Below are 13,216 nucleotides of genomic sequence, written 5' to 3' on the forward strand. Positions count from 1 at the left end.
ACACATTTGACAGGAGACAAAGTAAATTCTGACCAACAGCTTCCTATTCCTGTGATTATTTATAAATACCAAACACTGAGAAGAAGTTGCTCAGGCTGAGGACTCTAGTGATTGAGACTTTGGTTGCTAATGGGCATGCTGGGGTCCTCAGGGAACCACAGAACAGTACGAAACAAGATGAAAATCCCTACACATTCCATTGCTGGTCATGTTGGCTTCATTATAGCTTGTGAAATACCTAAGCTCCAGTTCTACAATATGCAGGGCAAAAAGAGAGAGAGACTTGAAAACAAAACATGTCTCCATCTCAGCTCTCAAAAATAACTAGCCATGAAGCCATCATCTTCAGAGTTCTAAGGGCTATTACAGAGCGAGGGTGGAGGATGTCTCTCTTTGCAGACACTGGTAGTCTGGGTTTGGGGTGGTGGGGAAGAGCTGACTTCACCCTTCCTGTGGGCCGCCAACCTTGACATCCTAGGAACCATGGGGACTAGGGCAGAGCAGTAAGAAGGCAAGGTCAGAACCAGACATCATTCGGAGACTCCAGTCTGAATGCTCTTCAAACAGTGCAGGATATGGTTGGGGCCTCAACCTCAAGTGACCATCTCTGAAGCCTGACTCCAGTCTCATGGGCAGCTGGGATGGTTCCGAAAGAGCTCGTGCAAATTCACTGTCAGCACTGAGAAGTTCAGTCAAAGGTCAGCATCTCTAGAGAGGAGTGCTGGGGTCACCTTTGACCATGATGGACTATTTCATCTATGACACTAAAGGTCATCTGTCAGAAAAGTGCCTTCCTCTGGTCACTGGGCTGTCTGTGTGGGACCCTGCTATGGGGCACCCACTCAGGCCCACTGAGGATAACCCTGCAATTGTCCTGGCAGCATGGTTAGGGAGAAGCCTCCCAGGAAGGCACACAAGAGGCCTGGCCAGGTCCCTGCAGCCGTCAGCAGGGAGGTCCTGCAGCAGAGGCCAACAAGGAGGAAGCTGATGTAGGTGGGTCTTTCTATGTGTTACTTCCATTGGTTAATTAATAAAGAAAACTGCTTGGCCTGATAGGTCAGAACATAGGTAGGCGAAGTAGACCGAACAGAAGGCTGGGAAGAAAGCAATGAGGCAGATGCCATGAGTCAGCCACCAGGTCAGACATGCTGAATCTTTCCTGGTAAGCCACCACCTCGTGGTGCTACACAGATTATTAGAAATGGGTTAATCAAGATATGAGAGTTAGCCAAGAAGAGACTAGATATAATGGGCCAGGCAGTGTTTAAAGTAATACAATTTGTGTGTTGTTATTTCCGGGGCTAAGCTAGCCGCATGGGAGCCGGGAGAGATGACAAGCAGGCCTGCTCGCCTCATCACTACAGGAGGCCTTTCCCCTCACCTGTCGAACCCACAAATTTCAGGCGCACATCGAAACTCGGGGTTCTAGAAGACAGACACATCTACCTGGGGACTTTCTGGCTCACTGTCTCAAGATGGCTTACACTGGGGCATCAAGAGAGGCCTGTGCAGCAATTGCTCTCTCACATGGGACCTGCTCCTGACAGCAGCCTCTCATGCCTTTGTGCCTGGTTCCATAGGTTTACCACTGGTGCTAAGCTAATGACACACTAGTTCCAAGAATAAAAGGCAGACTCCCAGTCTTGCCAGCCTAGTGGTGACACTGTCGCATAGGCAGCAGAGACCTGGGGGTGCTCAGGAAAGGCAAGCATGCATTTCCCTCACAGAGAGAAAAAAGGAGAAGTCGTGAAGTTTACATACCAGCTTTTCAAAGTTGACGAGATTATCCAAGAATGTTTTGTTTCCTTCATGAATAAACGTTACATCTGAAAGTTAAAAAAACAGCTAGATCAAATATACTATTAGGAGGAGATCAAGAAACAACCAATTGTTTAGAAACAGTGCACTGTATGATTTTTGTCTTCAGTGTTTTGGAATTGTGCCACATAGGCGACAAGGTGGCTTGAAACTAAGCCTGTATACCACCTGAAATGGAAGTTTAGGGCAGCACAGCCTCCCTAGAACAGTTCGCATTCCCAGTGCAGAGTGGATTCTCACGTGGGCAGTCAGCTAATGTTTGATTGGTCCGCTATGTCTCCAGGTAAAAAGACTGAGCAGAAAATAAATGAATATTCATAAGCAACAGGGATTTGATATTTACATATTTGTATAAAAACTCCTCTTAGCCAGTGTAAATGGGACCTGCTTTAGTTAAAACAGTTTAGATTCAGATTCCCAAGTTTACATTAAAAACAAAGAAATGAAAAAGTTTGGTGTTCAAAGCCCATGTATCAGAAGTGATTTGACTGGTAGAGACAGCATCGGCAATGAAGAGAAAACAAGAAAGGTAGTGGAATGGATTGCTTTTGGAGACAAGAAAGTTAAATTTGTTTGAGATTACAAGACCTGAAGTGAGCGAGGAGCTGGGGTGCAGTTGGGGTGCAGTTCAGTGGCTGGTCTGTGTCTAGTGTAAGGGCTTGGGTCTTACCCATTTCCCCAAAGAAGTGGCTGAGGATGTTAAAAGAAAACCTGTTTTTGTTGGGAAGAGTGACTCCTCAGGACATAAAGATATGAAGCCGGGAGGTGGTGGCACACACTTTTAATCCTAGCACTCAGGAGCCAGAGACAGGCGAATCACTGTGAGTTCAAAGCCAGCCTGGCCTAAAGAACGAGTTCCAGGACAGGATCCAAAGCTACACAGAAAAACCCTGTCTCGGAAACTAACAAACAAAAAAATACAACAACAACAAACAAGAGAGATAAAGATTTGGGAATGAGACCTATTAAGCTAGCATCTCAGGCTCTGAGAATTTTTGCCATACAAAAACAGACAAGACTGTATGATGGAACCTTAGCGTCCCCACAGACAAGGATTGCAGTACAGGTTATTCAACTTAAAGGACATGAAAATACCTCTGCTGTCAACAACAACCGACCAAAACCACCAAAAATAGAAACAGGTTCAGTCAAAGCTGTTGAGACAGGTGCTGCCAAAACTTGACTACAACACTGCGAGCTTGTGTTCCCAAGGCCACCAGCAGGCCACACACACCTGTCCCCAAGGTGACCCTTGCATACATTACAGCTTGCTGTGGGAACATGAGCTTTCTATCCTTTGTAGGTTTAACTGAACAATATCTTGCTATCTTTGGTGGTTTCACTGCTACAACACAAGATTGCAAAAGAGCAGTTTGCCGCGTCAGCTTTTACATTTTATACACAGCAAATATCACTCTGCACTCACTTGGCCGCCATGAAACACAGCCTAGCAGCTTGGCCTCACACTTCAGACCACAGGCTCCACTTAGCTGCTGGTGCCCCCTGGCCCCACCCCACGCTGGAAAGGATGGTGATGTCCAGTGACAATATTATCAGGCACGGCTTTGGGTGTTTTACATGGACGAACCACTTACTTCTCACAAGGCTTTCTAAGGTGGTTGTAGGAAGCATGCAGAGAAACGAGGGCTCAGGAGACAGCCACAGCTAAATCATGCTCATGCCATGCGGCAGAGCTAGGAATCAGTGGGAGGGAGGGTCCTTCAGACATGGGCAACGGGCTATGAAAGGGTTTAGGTCTCCCACTTCCAGCTCGAATTCACCTGCTGAGCTTCTGCCATGCCAGCTGCTGTTCCCCACATCCTTTCCTGAATGTCTTCCTACTTGGCTTCCTTCTTCCCGTTAGGGTCTCAGGACTTGTGGAAGGCAGCAGGAGGATAGTGCACTCAGGAGTGTGAGTGTGTGCGAGAGTGTATGCATTTGAGAGTGTGTGCGTGAATGTATGTATATGAGTGTGTGCGTGTGTGCGAGTGTGTGTATATGAGTGTGTGCGTGAGTGTGTGAGAGTGTGTGTATATGAGTGTGTGCGTGAGTGTGTGAGAGTGTGTGTATATGAGTGTGTGCGTGAATGTGTGAGTGTGTGTATATGAGTGTGTGCGTGAGTGTGCGAGAGTGTGTGTATATGAGTGTGGGTGAGTGTGTGAGAGTGTGTGTATATGAGTGTGTGCGTGAGTGTGAGAGTGTATATATGAGTGTGTGTGTGTGAGAGTGTGTTTATGAGTGTGTGTGAGTGTGTGAGAGTGTGTATATGAGTGTGTGCGTGAGTATGTATATGAGTGTGTGCGTGAGTGTGAGAGTGTATATATGAGTGTGTGTGAGTGTGTGTGAGAGTGTGTGTATATGAGTGTGTGCGTGAGTATGTATATGAGTGTGTGCGTGAGTGTGTGCGAGTGTGTGTATATGAGTGTGTGCGTGAGTGTGTGAGAGTGTGTGTATATGAGTGTGTGCGTGAGTGTGTAAGAGTGTGTGCACATGCTAGTGTGGGCTCCAGGAAACTAAAGTACAGACAGGACTGGTGAACAGAAAGTGGAGGAGGTGACGAGGGGACACAGTCTGGCAAGAGGAGAAGAAAGGCTTTAGCAGCTGAAGGGTTCTCACTGGGACAGGAGCCATGGGAGGTCTAACCCTTCCCGCATACACAGGCCCTGAGTTCAACCTCTTCCCATTTTCTAATTGAAAGCCAGTTGAGTTAGAAGGTAGACATGAGAGGAAGAGTTGTCATAAAATATTAAGCGAGTTCTTCTAAGACTGAGTGAATGTGGTTTCAACAGAAAAGAAGGAAATTTGTCTTGCTGCCATCAAATGGTGCAAACTTATCAGAGCAGAAAGCTGCATGCATGCTCAGGTGAGTGGGGATGTTGGCTTCAGGGGGTGTCGGAAGCACAAGGGGGCAGGACTCTTCCCAGGTTAAAGGGACACTAGATTTGAAGACAGTGCCTTACAAGCATTTAATGTTTCTAGTTTTCTACCTCAAATCAGTTCCTTTCCCTCATATTTTCTCCTGATCCCATTTGTGCCTAAATAATTCCAGGAGTTCTTTCGCGCCTGTTACCACTCCCCCTCCAGCTGAAGGTTCTGCACTTTGCGATGACACCTATGAGCCTGCATAGATGTATCTTAATGCAAGTAAAAGCAATAAAGAAGACAGTAACGAAACCTTTAAACTCTGACTTTGGCATTTCAACCTCTTTTTATGCTGTTGACTTGATTCTTAGCCCTGCACAAATTATGCTGTACATCCCCCAACTGCCCTCGGAACTGACATGGTTCACACGAACTGTGTGTCCTCTACAGGAGAGGACTCAGTGGTGTATGGAGCTGTTCGGTAACTTCCCAGCTAGGACCCACTTCTCGGCGACAAGGAGTGTTCATGAGATGCGCAGCTTCTGTGGAAAGACAGGATCTCACCCATCAGTGCACTGTGCACTGCTGTCTCTGAAACACGGATGTAAACAAACTAGGCCTTTGGGCTCTGTATGCTACCTTTATTCCTGTTTACCTATGCCATGGTACTAAAGAAAACAATACCGGGCTTAGGAACAGCAGGGGATAAACATATAGGTTTCAAGAGACAATGCTTTGACACTGCTCAACTACAATCACACATTCTAGACATTTGAAAAAACAACTGGGTATTTAAAAACCAATTCCATGCAAATATAGAAGCTCTTTTCAATATTAAAGTATTAACTGAGAGTTCCATTGTTTCTGCTATAGTTAGAAAAGACAATTCTAGAAGACGACATTGCACACCATAAGAGATAGAAAATCATTACCTTTAAGCAATAAGGGCATGAAAGGGATTTTGGGTGGCTTCATCTTTTTGAATGCATCCCTGTAGGCTTTGTGATTTAGGGAAGGATCCTGCCAACCAAGCAGATCACAGAGAAAGAAAAATCAATGCACTATAGAAGCAATTCTCAATCTATAGCTGCTGTACAATTTGAACATGATTAGATACGGCAAGGTTCTTCCGAAGAATGAGGCGGATAAAGGTTTACTCAGAGGATAAATCCATTAATTAGGGCAGGCAATTTAGGCAATGCTTAGAATCCAAGGTATCGGTTTACAATAACGGAAGATGACTGTAAGAGACGGCCACCTTTTGATTGCCCTGTCATTTTCCTCAAATAGTTCTTCAAGTGCAGCTGCCTCTGCATGAGCTCTGGCGTGAGGTAAACTCAAAGTCTTTTGTTAAGTACACCGCAAAGAGAAACTGCCCTAAGAACACAAAGACAATGCCAAATTCTAAAAACAAGCTACAGATCTTGTATATAAATCTAAGAAACAATAAGTAAAGGAGGAAAGGTTAATGCAGAGCACACTGAATTACTCACCAAATTTATACCAACTACTTTCAGGCTGTGCAATGAAAAACGCCTTGTGAAACAATCATGTGGATTTCCAGGGAGAGGAGGCAGCTTGAACGGGCACCATGCTTCAGTCTCAGCCATACCTACCATCTGTTTGTTTACCTATCACCTACCATCTACCTACCTACTTACATCTACCTATCATTTAGTCTTCAAATTATAAATTAAACATCTTTGGAATTTTATCATTTCTCTTCTTCCCTTTCTTCCATCCAGCCCCTCTCTTGAAACTGCCCCCATCCTCTCCCAAATTCATGGCTTCTTCTCCTTCAATGTGTGTGTGTAAAACATGTGTGTGTGTTCCCAAGTACATAAATAGAACCTACTCAAGTTGCATGTTTCTTGCATGTGTATGATCACTTGGTATTGAACCAGCCGAGTATTTCTCCACTATTTCTCCACTCCCAGTATTTTCTAGTGGCTTGCAGTTCTTTATCTAGAGTTGGGGTTCCATGAGATTTCAGCTCTTCCATGTTAGTCCACTGTATCGTTTGTTTTTAAACTGGGTTTTATTTCATAGTACAGGCTGGCCTGGAATTTGCAATCTGCCTGCCTCAGTCTACCAAAGTCCCAGGATTCTATCCCCACACCCAGCTCAAAACTGTCATTTTAGATGCAAGCAGTCAGTTAGGCACTGATATCAAGAAGGACAGTAATTTGAACCCTGAACCCAGAAGGAAATAATGCTAATATTTCTTTGAAGAAAAGTCCCCTTTACTTACCGTTAAGCTTTCAAGTTCAGAGAAAAGTTTCTTAAACTTCCCAGGAATTTTCTTAAACCAAAACAACAAAATCACAGTCAGTAACCACAAAGGTCATAGAAGGCAGCTTTTCTGAGAAGGGGTACTAAGGGACATTTGCCCTGAGTTCTGCTTACTCACAATACATTTCTGAGCATAGATATAGGCCCTGGGACTCCACACTGATTGTGTCTCATTTGCACGTTTGTTCATCCCCTCAACATGACCTTCATTAGGCATGTTGATAAAAATATCTTGGAAGCTGCATGATGAAGGCATCTAGATGGCTAGACGTTCTACACAATGTGGTTATTTAATGAACACAGATTTCAGTTCTGTATCTCATCTCTGACGAATGTGCTCGTGTTTCTAACAGCCTGCCCAAGTGGGGACAGTGGTGGCTGGATGTGTTTCATGTGAATGGCTGCACGCACAGCAGAAGCCAGGTAACACAGACGGAAAAAACTTTAGGGATTCAGCTTGCACCTTAGAGGATGAAATCATCCAACCTGAATTGAAGGGAATGTGTGTGCCTGTGCCATCCTCCCAGGTAAAAATTCAGGCTCATGAAAACGGACCTGGAAATGCGCCAGACTCCCTTTCCCATGAGTAGGAAAGAGCGCAGAGCTTTTCACGCTGCCTTAGTGTCCGGTCACAGAAAGCTGACCCCGCCAAGGCCCTGTGTGAATTCTGCCCCTGCCCCTTTCTAGTTTAGTGTGAGTCTGCACCCTTGCTGCTCTCAGCCTTCAGCAACAACCTATGAAATAAATGCACAACGGCCCATGTCCATGGTTGCTACTTAATGGATTCCAGCTATTAATATTAACAAGGAAGGCCAAGATATTCCACAGAGGTTTTGTCTTCAAACTGAATCAAAATAATCATCGTAAGTTTACTTACTTTAAAACTTTAACTAACACTTTAAAACTACTTAATTTTTCAATGTGATAATTTTGACTCTTGACTCAGTTCTTTGTAGTATGTAGTTTAACCTACCTGGAAATGACTGCTTTCCAATAAAGAAAATATAAAATGCAGACTTTTTGTAATTATTTCCAGTCTTTCCTTTGAATTATATCTTATTCTATTGGACATCCCAGTGGTACCACCAACTCACTGTACTTAAAACCAACTGGGTTAGCCAGAAGTCAGGCCAGAGCCAAACCTGGCCTGGAGACCAGTTTTGTAACGCTCCCATGGCCGTCATTCACTAACTGTGGCTGTTGCAGTGTAGTGGCCGGACTGTCTCACCATGGAGAGCACCCGCCAGTCCAGCTCAGAAATCTGCCGACCTCTGACTATTTCTCAAACCTACTTCTTCTTTATCTGATGACACAGTCACCTTCCTTTGACAGTGAGGCCCTCTGCTGGGATGCCCAACCTCAGCTACCAACAACTTCTTCCTCAACCTCCAAAGCCCTGAGTCTCCACTCAATTCCCCCTGGGCCAGTGAGACCTGGTTTAAAAGGTCCTTCAGCACACAGCATTCTCTGGTATTCGCTTTCACGCAGTGTGTGCAACTCAGTGGGCGCTCAATGTGCCGATTCAGCTTTTTAAATGTAATTCAGTGATTTCTGCAAATCAAAGTTTCTTTTGTGGTTCAATTCAAACTCCATTCTGTGAAGACCCTTGCTATTCATCTGTCTTCCTGCATGGCAGTTGTCTCCCATCTCCTTCAATCTTTAGTGTTCTTGGCCATCTTGTTGAAGCGCAGAGGGCAAGCCTTTCCCGTCTTGAAGGAGAGCACTATCCCACCCCTGGGTCAGCACAATGCATTCCATTGGGCACAGCTCCTGACTCGAAAGGATTGAATCCATAGAGAGAACGACACAGCCACTGACAGAACCAGGAGAGGCCAAGGAGACCACAGTGGAGCACACAGGTTACAGCCCAAAGGATGGTGAGGTGAAAATTGGAGAGAGATGAGGAGAGAGACAGTGCAGGGTGCAGGAGACAGTCAGCAGGGAGGGAGAGCAAGAGGACAAAAGCGCACAGAAAGCAAGGAAGCAGGGTGGGGCTGCCGCAGAGGCAGTCTGATGCTTCTGGCTAAGTTCCGGCTCTCCTAATTTGGTTCTTCCCACACACCCTCTGGAGCAATAGGTCAACTACACTGGTCTCCTGCATCTCATAGTGCAAGCAGATTTCATCATCTACAGAAGCAGAACTAGAACTTGGGAGGCCTTAAGCTTTCTATAGACATAGAATGTCCTCCTTAAGAAATTACTTTGGCAATTTTGAAAAGCTATACATGGCAATGTGAACATGGCCAAGGTCTGCAAATGCATTGAAGCTCAACTTCATCTCTGCGTGAACCCCCTCATTCAGGCCAGTACCCTATTCATCTCTGTGCACACCTCGCTCCACAGAGCAGACTGGAGAATGTCTAGCCAGCATGGAGCTAGAGTTGCCTTCAGGAAATGCAGAGGAGGGTGAAGAGAAATTTAAGACATTTAACTTTTCAAAAATTCTTCTTCAGATACTTTAAAAATTATGTTAAAGATGATTTATTTAGAAGACCATTTGATAGAAATGGTTCCTATCACCCTGTCACAGTCCTACTAAAAATACTTTTAGTCAAGCAGAATTTGTCTCATTTAAACTACTTCAGTCTTATTTCTAGTACCCCCTGGAGTGTTTCATTCTGCCCTACATCCACACCCGGACTCCCAGTGGAAAGCCCCAGGCTCACCTCCCAGGTCTGTGACAGCCGGCTCACAGAGGCCGTGTTGAGACCCATCACAATAGCGAAGAAGGAGTTCAGGTTCTGCTGGGCTTTGCAGCTGCGAAGAAAGGAGAATGGAGACTGAGCAGGCATTCTTTCAAGCAGTTTGCTTTATCACTGATGAAGCCTCAAGACTTCTGGGACACGACTTCAGCCTATACAACCGTCACTGTCCATGGAGAGGTATGGCTCAACCATTTCTAATGCCAAAGGAAGGATTTATGGCTCTTGGGCTCCTCTCTGCCCTAAAGAAAACCCTTCCTGAACTGCAGGAGACCCTCCCTCCTCTAACCCTTCCTGAACTGCAGGAGACCCTTCCTCCTTCCTCCTCTAACCCTTCCTGAACTGCAGGAGACCCTCCCTCCTCTAACCCTTCCTGAACTGCAGGAGACCCTTCCTCCTCTAACCCTTCCTGAACTGCAGGAGACCCTTCCTCCTTCCTCCTCTAACCCTTCCTGAACTGCAGGAGACCCTTCCTCCTTCCTCCTCTAACCCTTCCTGAACTGCAGGAGACCCTCCCTCCTTCCTCCTCTAACCCTTCCTGAACTGCAGGAGACCCTTCCTCCTTCCTCCTCTAACCCTTCCTGAACTGCAGGAGACCCTTCCTCCTTCCTCCTCTAACCCTTCCTGAACTGCAGGAGACCCTTCCTCATCTAACCCTTCCTGAACTGCAGGAGACCCTCCCTCCTTCCTCCTCTAACCCTTCCTGAACTGCAGGAGACCCTTCCTCCTTCCTCCTCTAACCCTTCCTGAACTGCAGGAGACCCTTCCTCCTCTAACCCTTCCTGAACTGCAGGAGACCCTCCCTCCTCTAACCCTTCCTGAACTGCAGGAGACCCTTCCTCCTTCCTCCTCTAACCCTTCCTGAACTGCAGGAGACCCTTCCTCCTCTAACCCTTCCTGAACTGCAGGAGACCCTTCCTCCTCTAACCCTTCCTGAACTGCAGGAGACCCTCCCTCCTCTAACCCTTCCTGAACTGCAGGAGACCCTTCCTCCTTCCTCCTCTAACCCTTCCTGAACTGCAGGAGACCCTCCCTCCTCTAACCCTTCCTGAACTGCAGGAGACCCTTCCTCCTCTAACCCTTCCTGAACTTCAGGAGACCCTTCCTCCTTCCTCCTCTAACCCTTCCTGAACTGCAGGAGACCCTTCCTCCTTCCTCCTCTAACCCTTCCTGAACTGCAGGAGACCCTTCCTCCTTCCTCCTCTAACCCTTCCTGAACTGCAGGAGACCCTTCCTCCTCTAACATTCATTGTGCACATTTATGAGTTCAACGACTGCACTTTGAAATGGCCACTTCTCTTCATCCGCCATGGACGGCTCCTGCAGCTCTCCTCAGCTCTTAGTCCCTGTGATTTCTGTTCCTCTGGCTGGTGTGTCCCTCCCACCTCACAGGCCTAAGTTCTCACATTCATTCAGACAGAACACTATCTATCTATCTATCTATCTATCTATCTATCTATCTATCTATCTATCTATCTGGCTGTGTCTGTCTGTCCATCCATCCATCTACACACCCACCCACCCACCTATTCACCCATCCACCCACCCATCTCTCTCTGTCTATCCATCCATCCATCTATCTATCTATCCATCATCTATCTATCTATCTATCTATCTATCTATCTATCTATCTATCTCCTGTTTATCTGAGTATATACATATATTATGGGATAGCGCTCTAATTTCTTATTTATAAACATAAGAAAAGAAGATGGACACTTTTGTAATCCCTGCACTGGGAGTGAAGACAGTTGATTCAGAAGTCCAGGAAGGTTACCTTCTACTACAATGAGAACTGAAGGCCAGCCTAGGAATACAGGAAGATCTTGTCTCTTAAAAGACAAGAAACACATGTTTCATAGTTTTCTTACTTAGTTTTCCTAGCGTAGCCTTTGCTAGTTTCAATTCTTCCCGGTTACACAGAATGCTGCATTGGGAATCTTTGTTATGAAACTTTTCACTTACTTGTGATTTTTTTTCATTGGGCTTCCAGCTATTACATGATGGTACAAAAGCTATACATGTGAAAAGTGTTTTTGATTTCTGTTTGTTTAGTTTTGTTTGTTTTGAGATGGAGCCTCATTATGCAGCCCAAGCTGTACTGGAACTTACTATATAGCACAGACTGGCTTCAGCTTCACAGTGTCTGCCAGCTGAAGGTTCTGATATGTGCTGTCTTCCAGAGCTGTGCCTCTTAGCTGCACTAGGGTGAGTAAGAATGCGCTGTGTTCTAGCAGGTCCTATCTGCCTCACGAACCACACACTGCTCCAGTCTAACTGTACTTGGACTCCACGCCGGGAAGAGAGGAGCTGGAAAGACACTTTGTCTCCACACCCAGAGCAGACGATACCGTGAATATATGCCCAGCAGGCACATTACTACCAAGTCTGCCCAGTTCTGATGCAGCCTTCAGTTTCTATACCTAGGAATGAGGCCCTTGGAGCCCAGACTTGCTGATTCTTCCTCTGGTCTCCTGTCAACGTCCACACCCCCGATGGCCGTGTAGGAAGTGGCCTCCTGTCTATGATTACTTTGACATTTTCTGCTGCCTAAGGCTTAGCACTGACTCCACTCACTTCCCTCATTCTACAACATAGAGTTCTTAGCAGACAGGAAAGCTTGAGGTAGCCCCATCTCCCTTCTACTGGAACTCCTGTCAGTGAGAATGCTTCAATCTACTGCCAGAGATACGACCCACCCCTGAGTTCTCCCACACAAGGGAGGCCCTATAAGCCATTGCCACCATCAGAGAGGAAGTTCATTAAGGCTGGACTACATATCTACTCGTTTTACTGTGTATATCCAACTGCTTGACACAGTACATATCTACTCATTTGTTTTGCTGTGTATATCCAACTGCTTGATGCACAGCAAACCATGCACAGAGCAAGTCCTGGGGCTGAAAAAAGGAACTTTTAGGTAAATGTTTATTTTTCATGATGAAGCCTTTCCACTGAGCACCATTTATCTCCATGTTTTTATACGGTTTCCATCTTTCACCTGTTCACACCATTTCTTCAGGTCCACATAGCTTCATTTTAGTCATAAAATTCACACCGACACACCTACACATACCATCTGAATTTGTCTTGAAAAATGGAAATTAAATTAATATAGACACAATTTCCGCATAAGACAAATTGATTCTGAACAGAAATTAGATGCCCATCAGGCCTGGAATCCTGTTATAAGGCCATTCATTCTGAGATGAGAGCAGACTGCCTGACACTGAGCATCCCAGTCCGGCAACCATTCCTTTGCTGAGTGAGGAGAGAAAAGGCATTCAATCCACAGAGGTGGGGGATGGGGACAGTGAGGAGGGAAACATGAATATGCAAATCGCATGCCTTGGGCAGGGAAAACACTTCATGATTGTGGAAATTGCTGTTTTCCCTGGGTTCTTCCTACAGTGTGATTATGGGGAATTTAACTTCATGTTTCAGTTGCCATTCTGTTCCATGGGCTGGGAGAGAGACCATTACCATAAATAATTCAGGAGCACTGCGCCATAGGAGAAGACAGGAATATATTTCACTTCCCC

The 13,216-nt window shown here is 45.8% G+C and overlaps 1 protein-coding gene across 2 annotated transcripts in view; it reads right to left on the reverse strand.

Moving 5' to 3' along the window:
• Rapgef5 (Rap guanine nucleotide exchange factor 5) overlaps positions 1-13,216 on the reverse strand; it is a 231,505-nt gene that overhangs the window by 9,911 nt on the left and 208,378 nt on the right. For both annotated transcript variants that reach the window (XM_075948631.1, XM_075948633.1), the window contains 4 exons: positions 9,639-9,729; positions 6,932-6,982; positions 5,613-5,700; positions 1,762-1,826 (listed from right to left, as the gene is read on the reverse strand). In XM_075948631.1, coding sequence (XP_075804746.1) covers positions 1,762-1,826; positions 5,613-5,700; positions 6,932-6,982; positions 9,639-9,729 — 295 coding nt within the window. The remainder of the gene's footprint in view (positions 1-1,761; positions 1,827-5,612; positions 5,701-6,931; positions 6,983-9,638; positions 9,730-13,216) is intronic.

Source organism: Microtus pennsylvanicus, chromosome 14 (assembly GCF_037038515.1).
Source record: "Microtus pennsylvanicus isolate mMicPen1 chromosome 14, mMicPen1.hap1, whole genome shotgun sequence".
NCBI lineage: Eukaryota > Metazoa > Chordata > Mammalia > Rodentia > Cricetidae > Microtus > Microtus pennsylvanicus.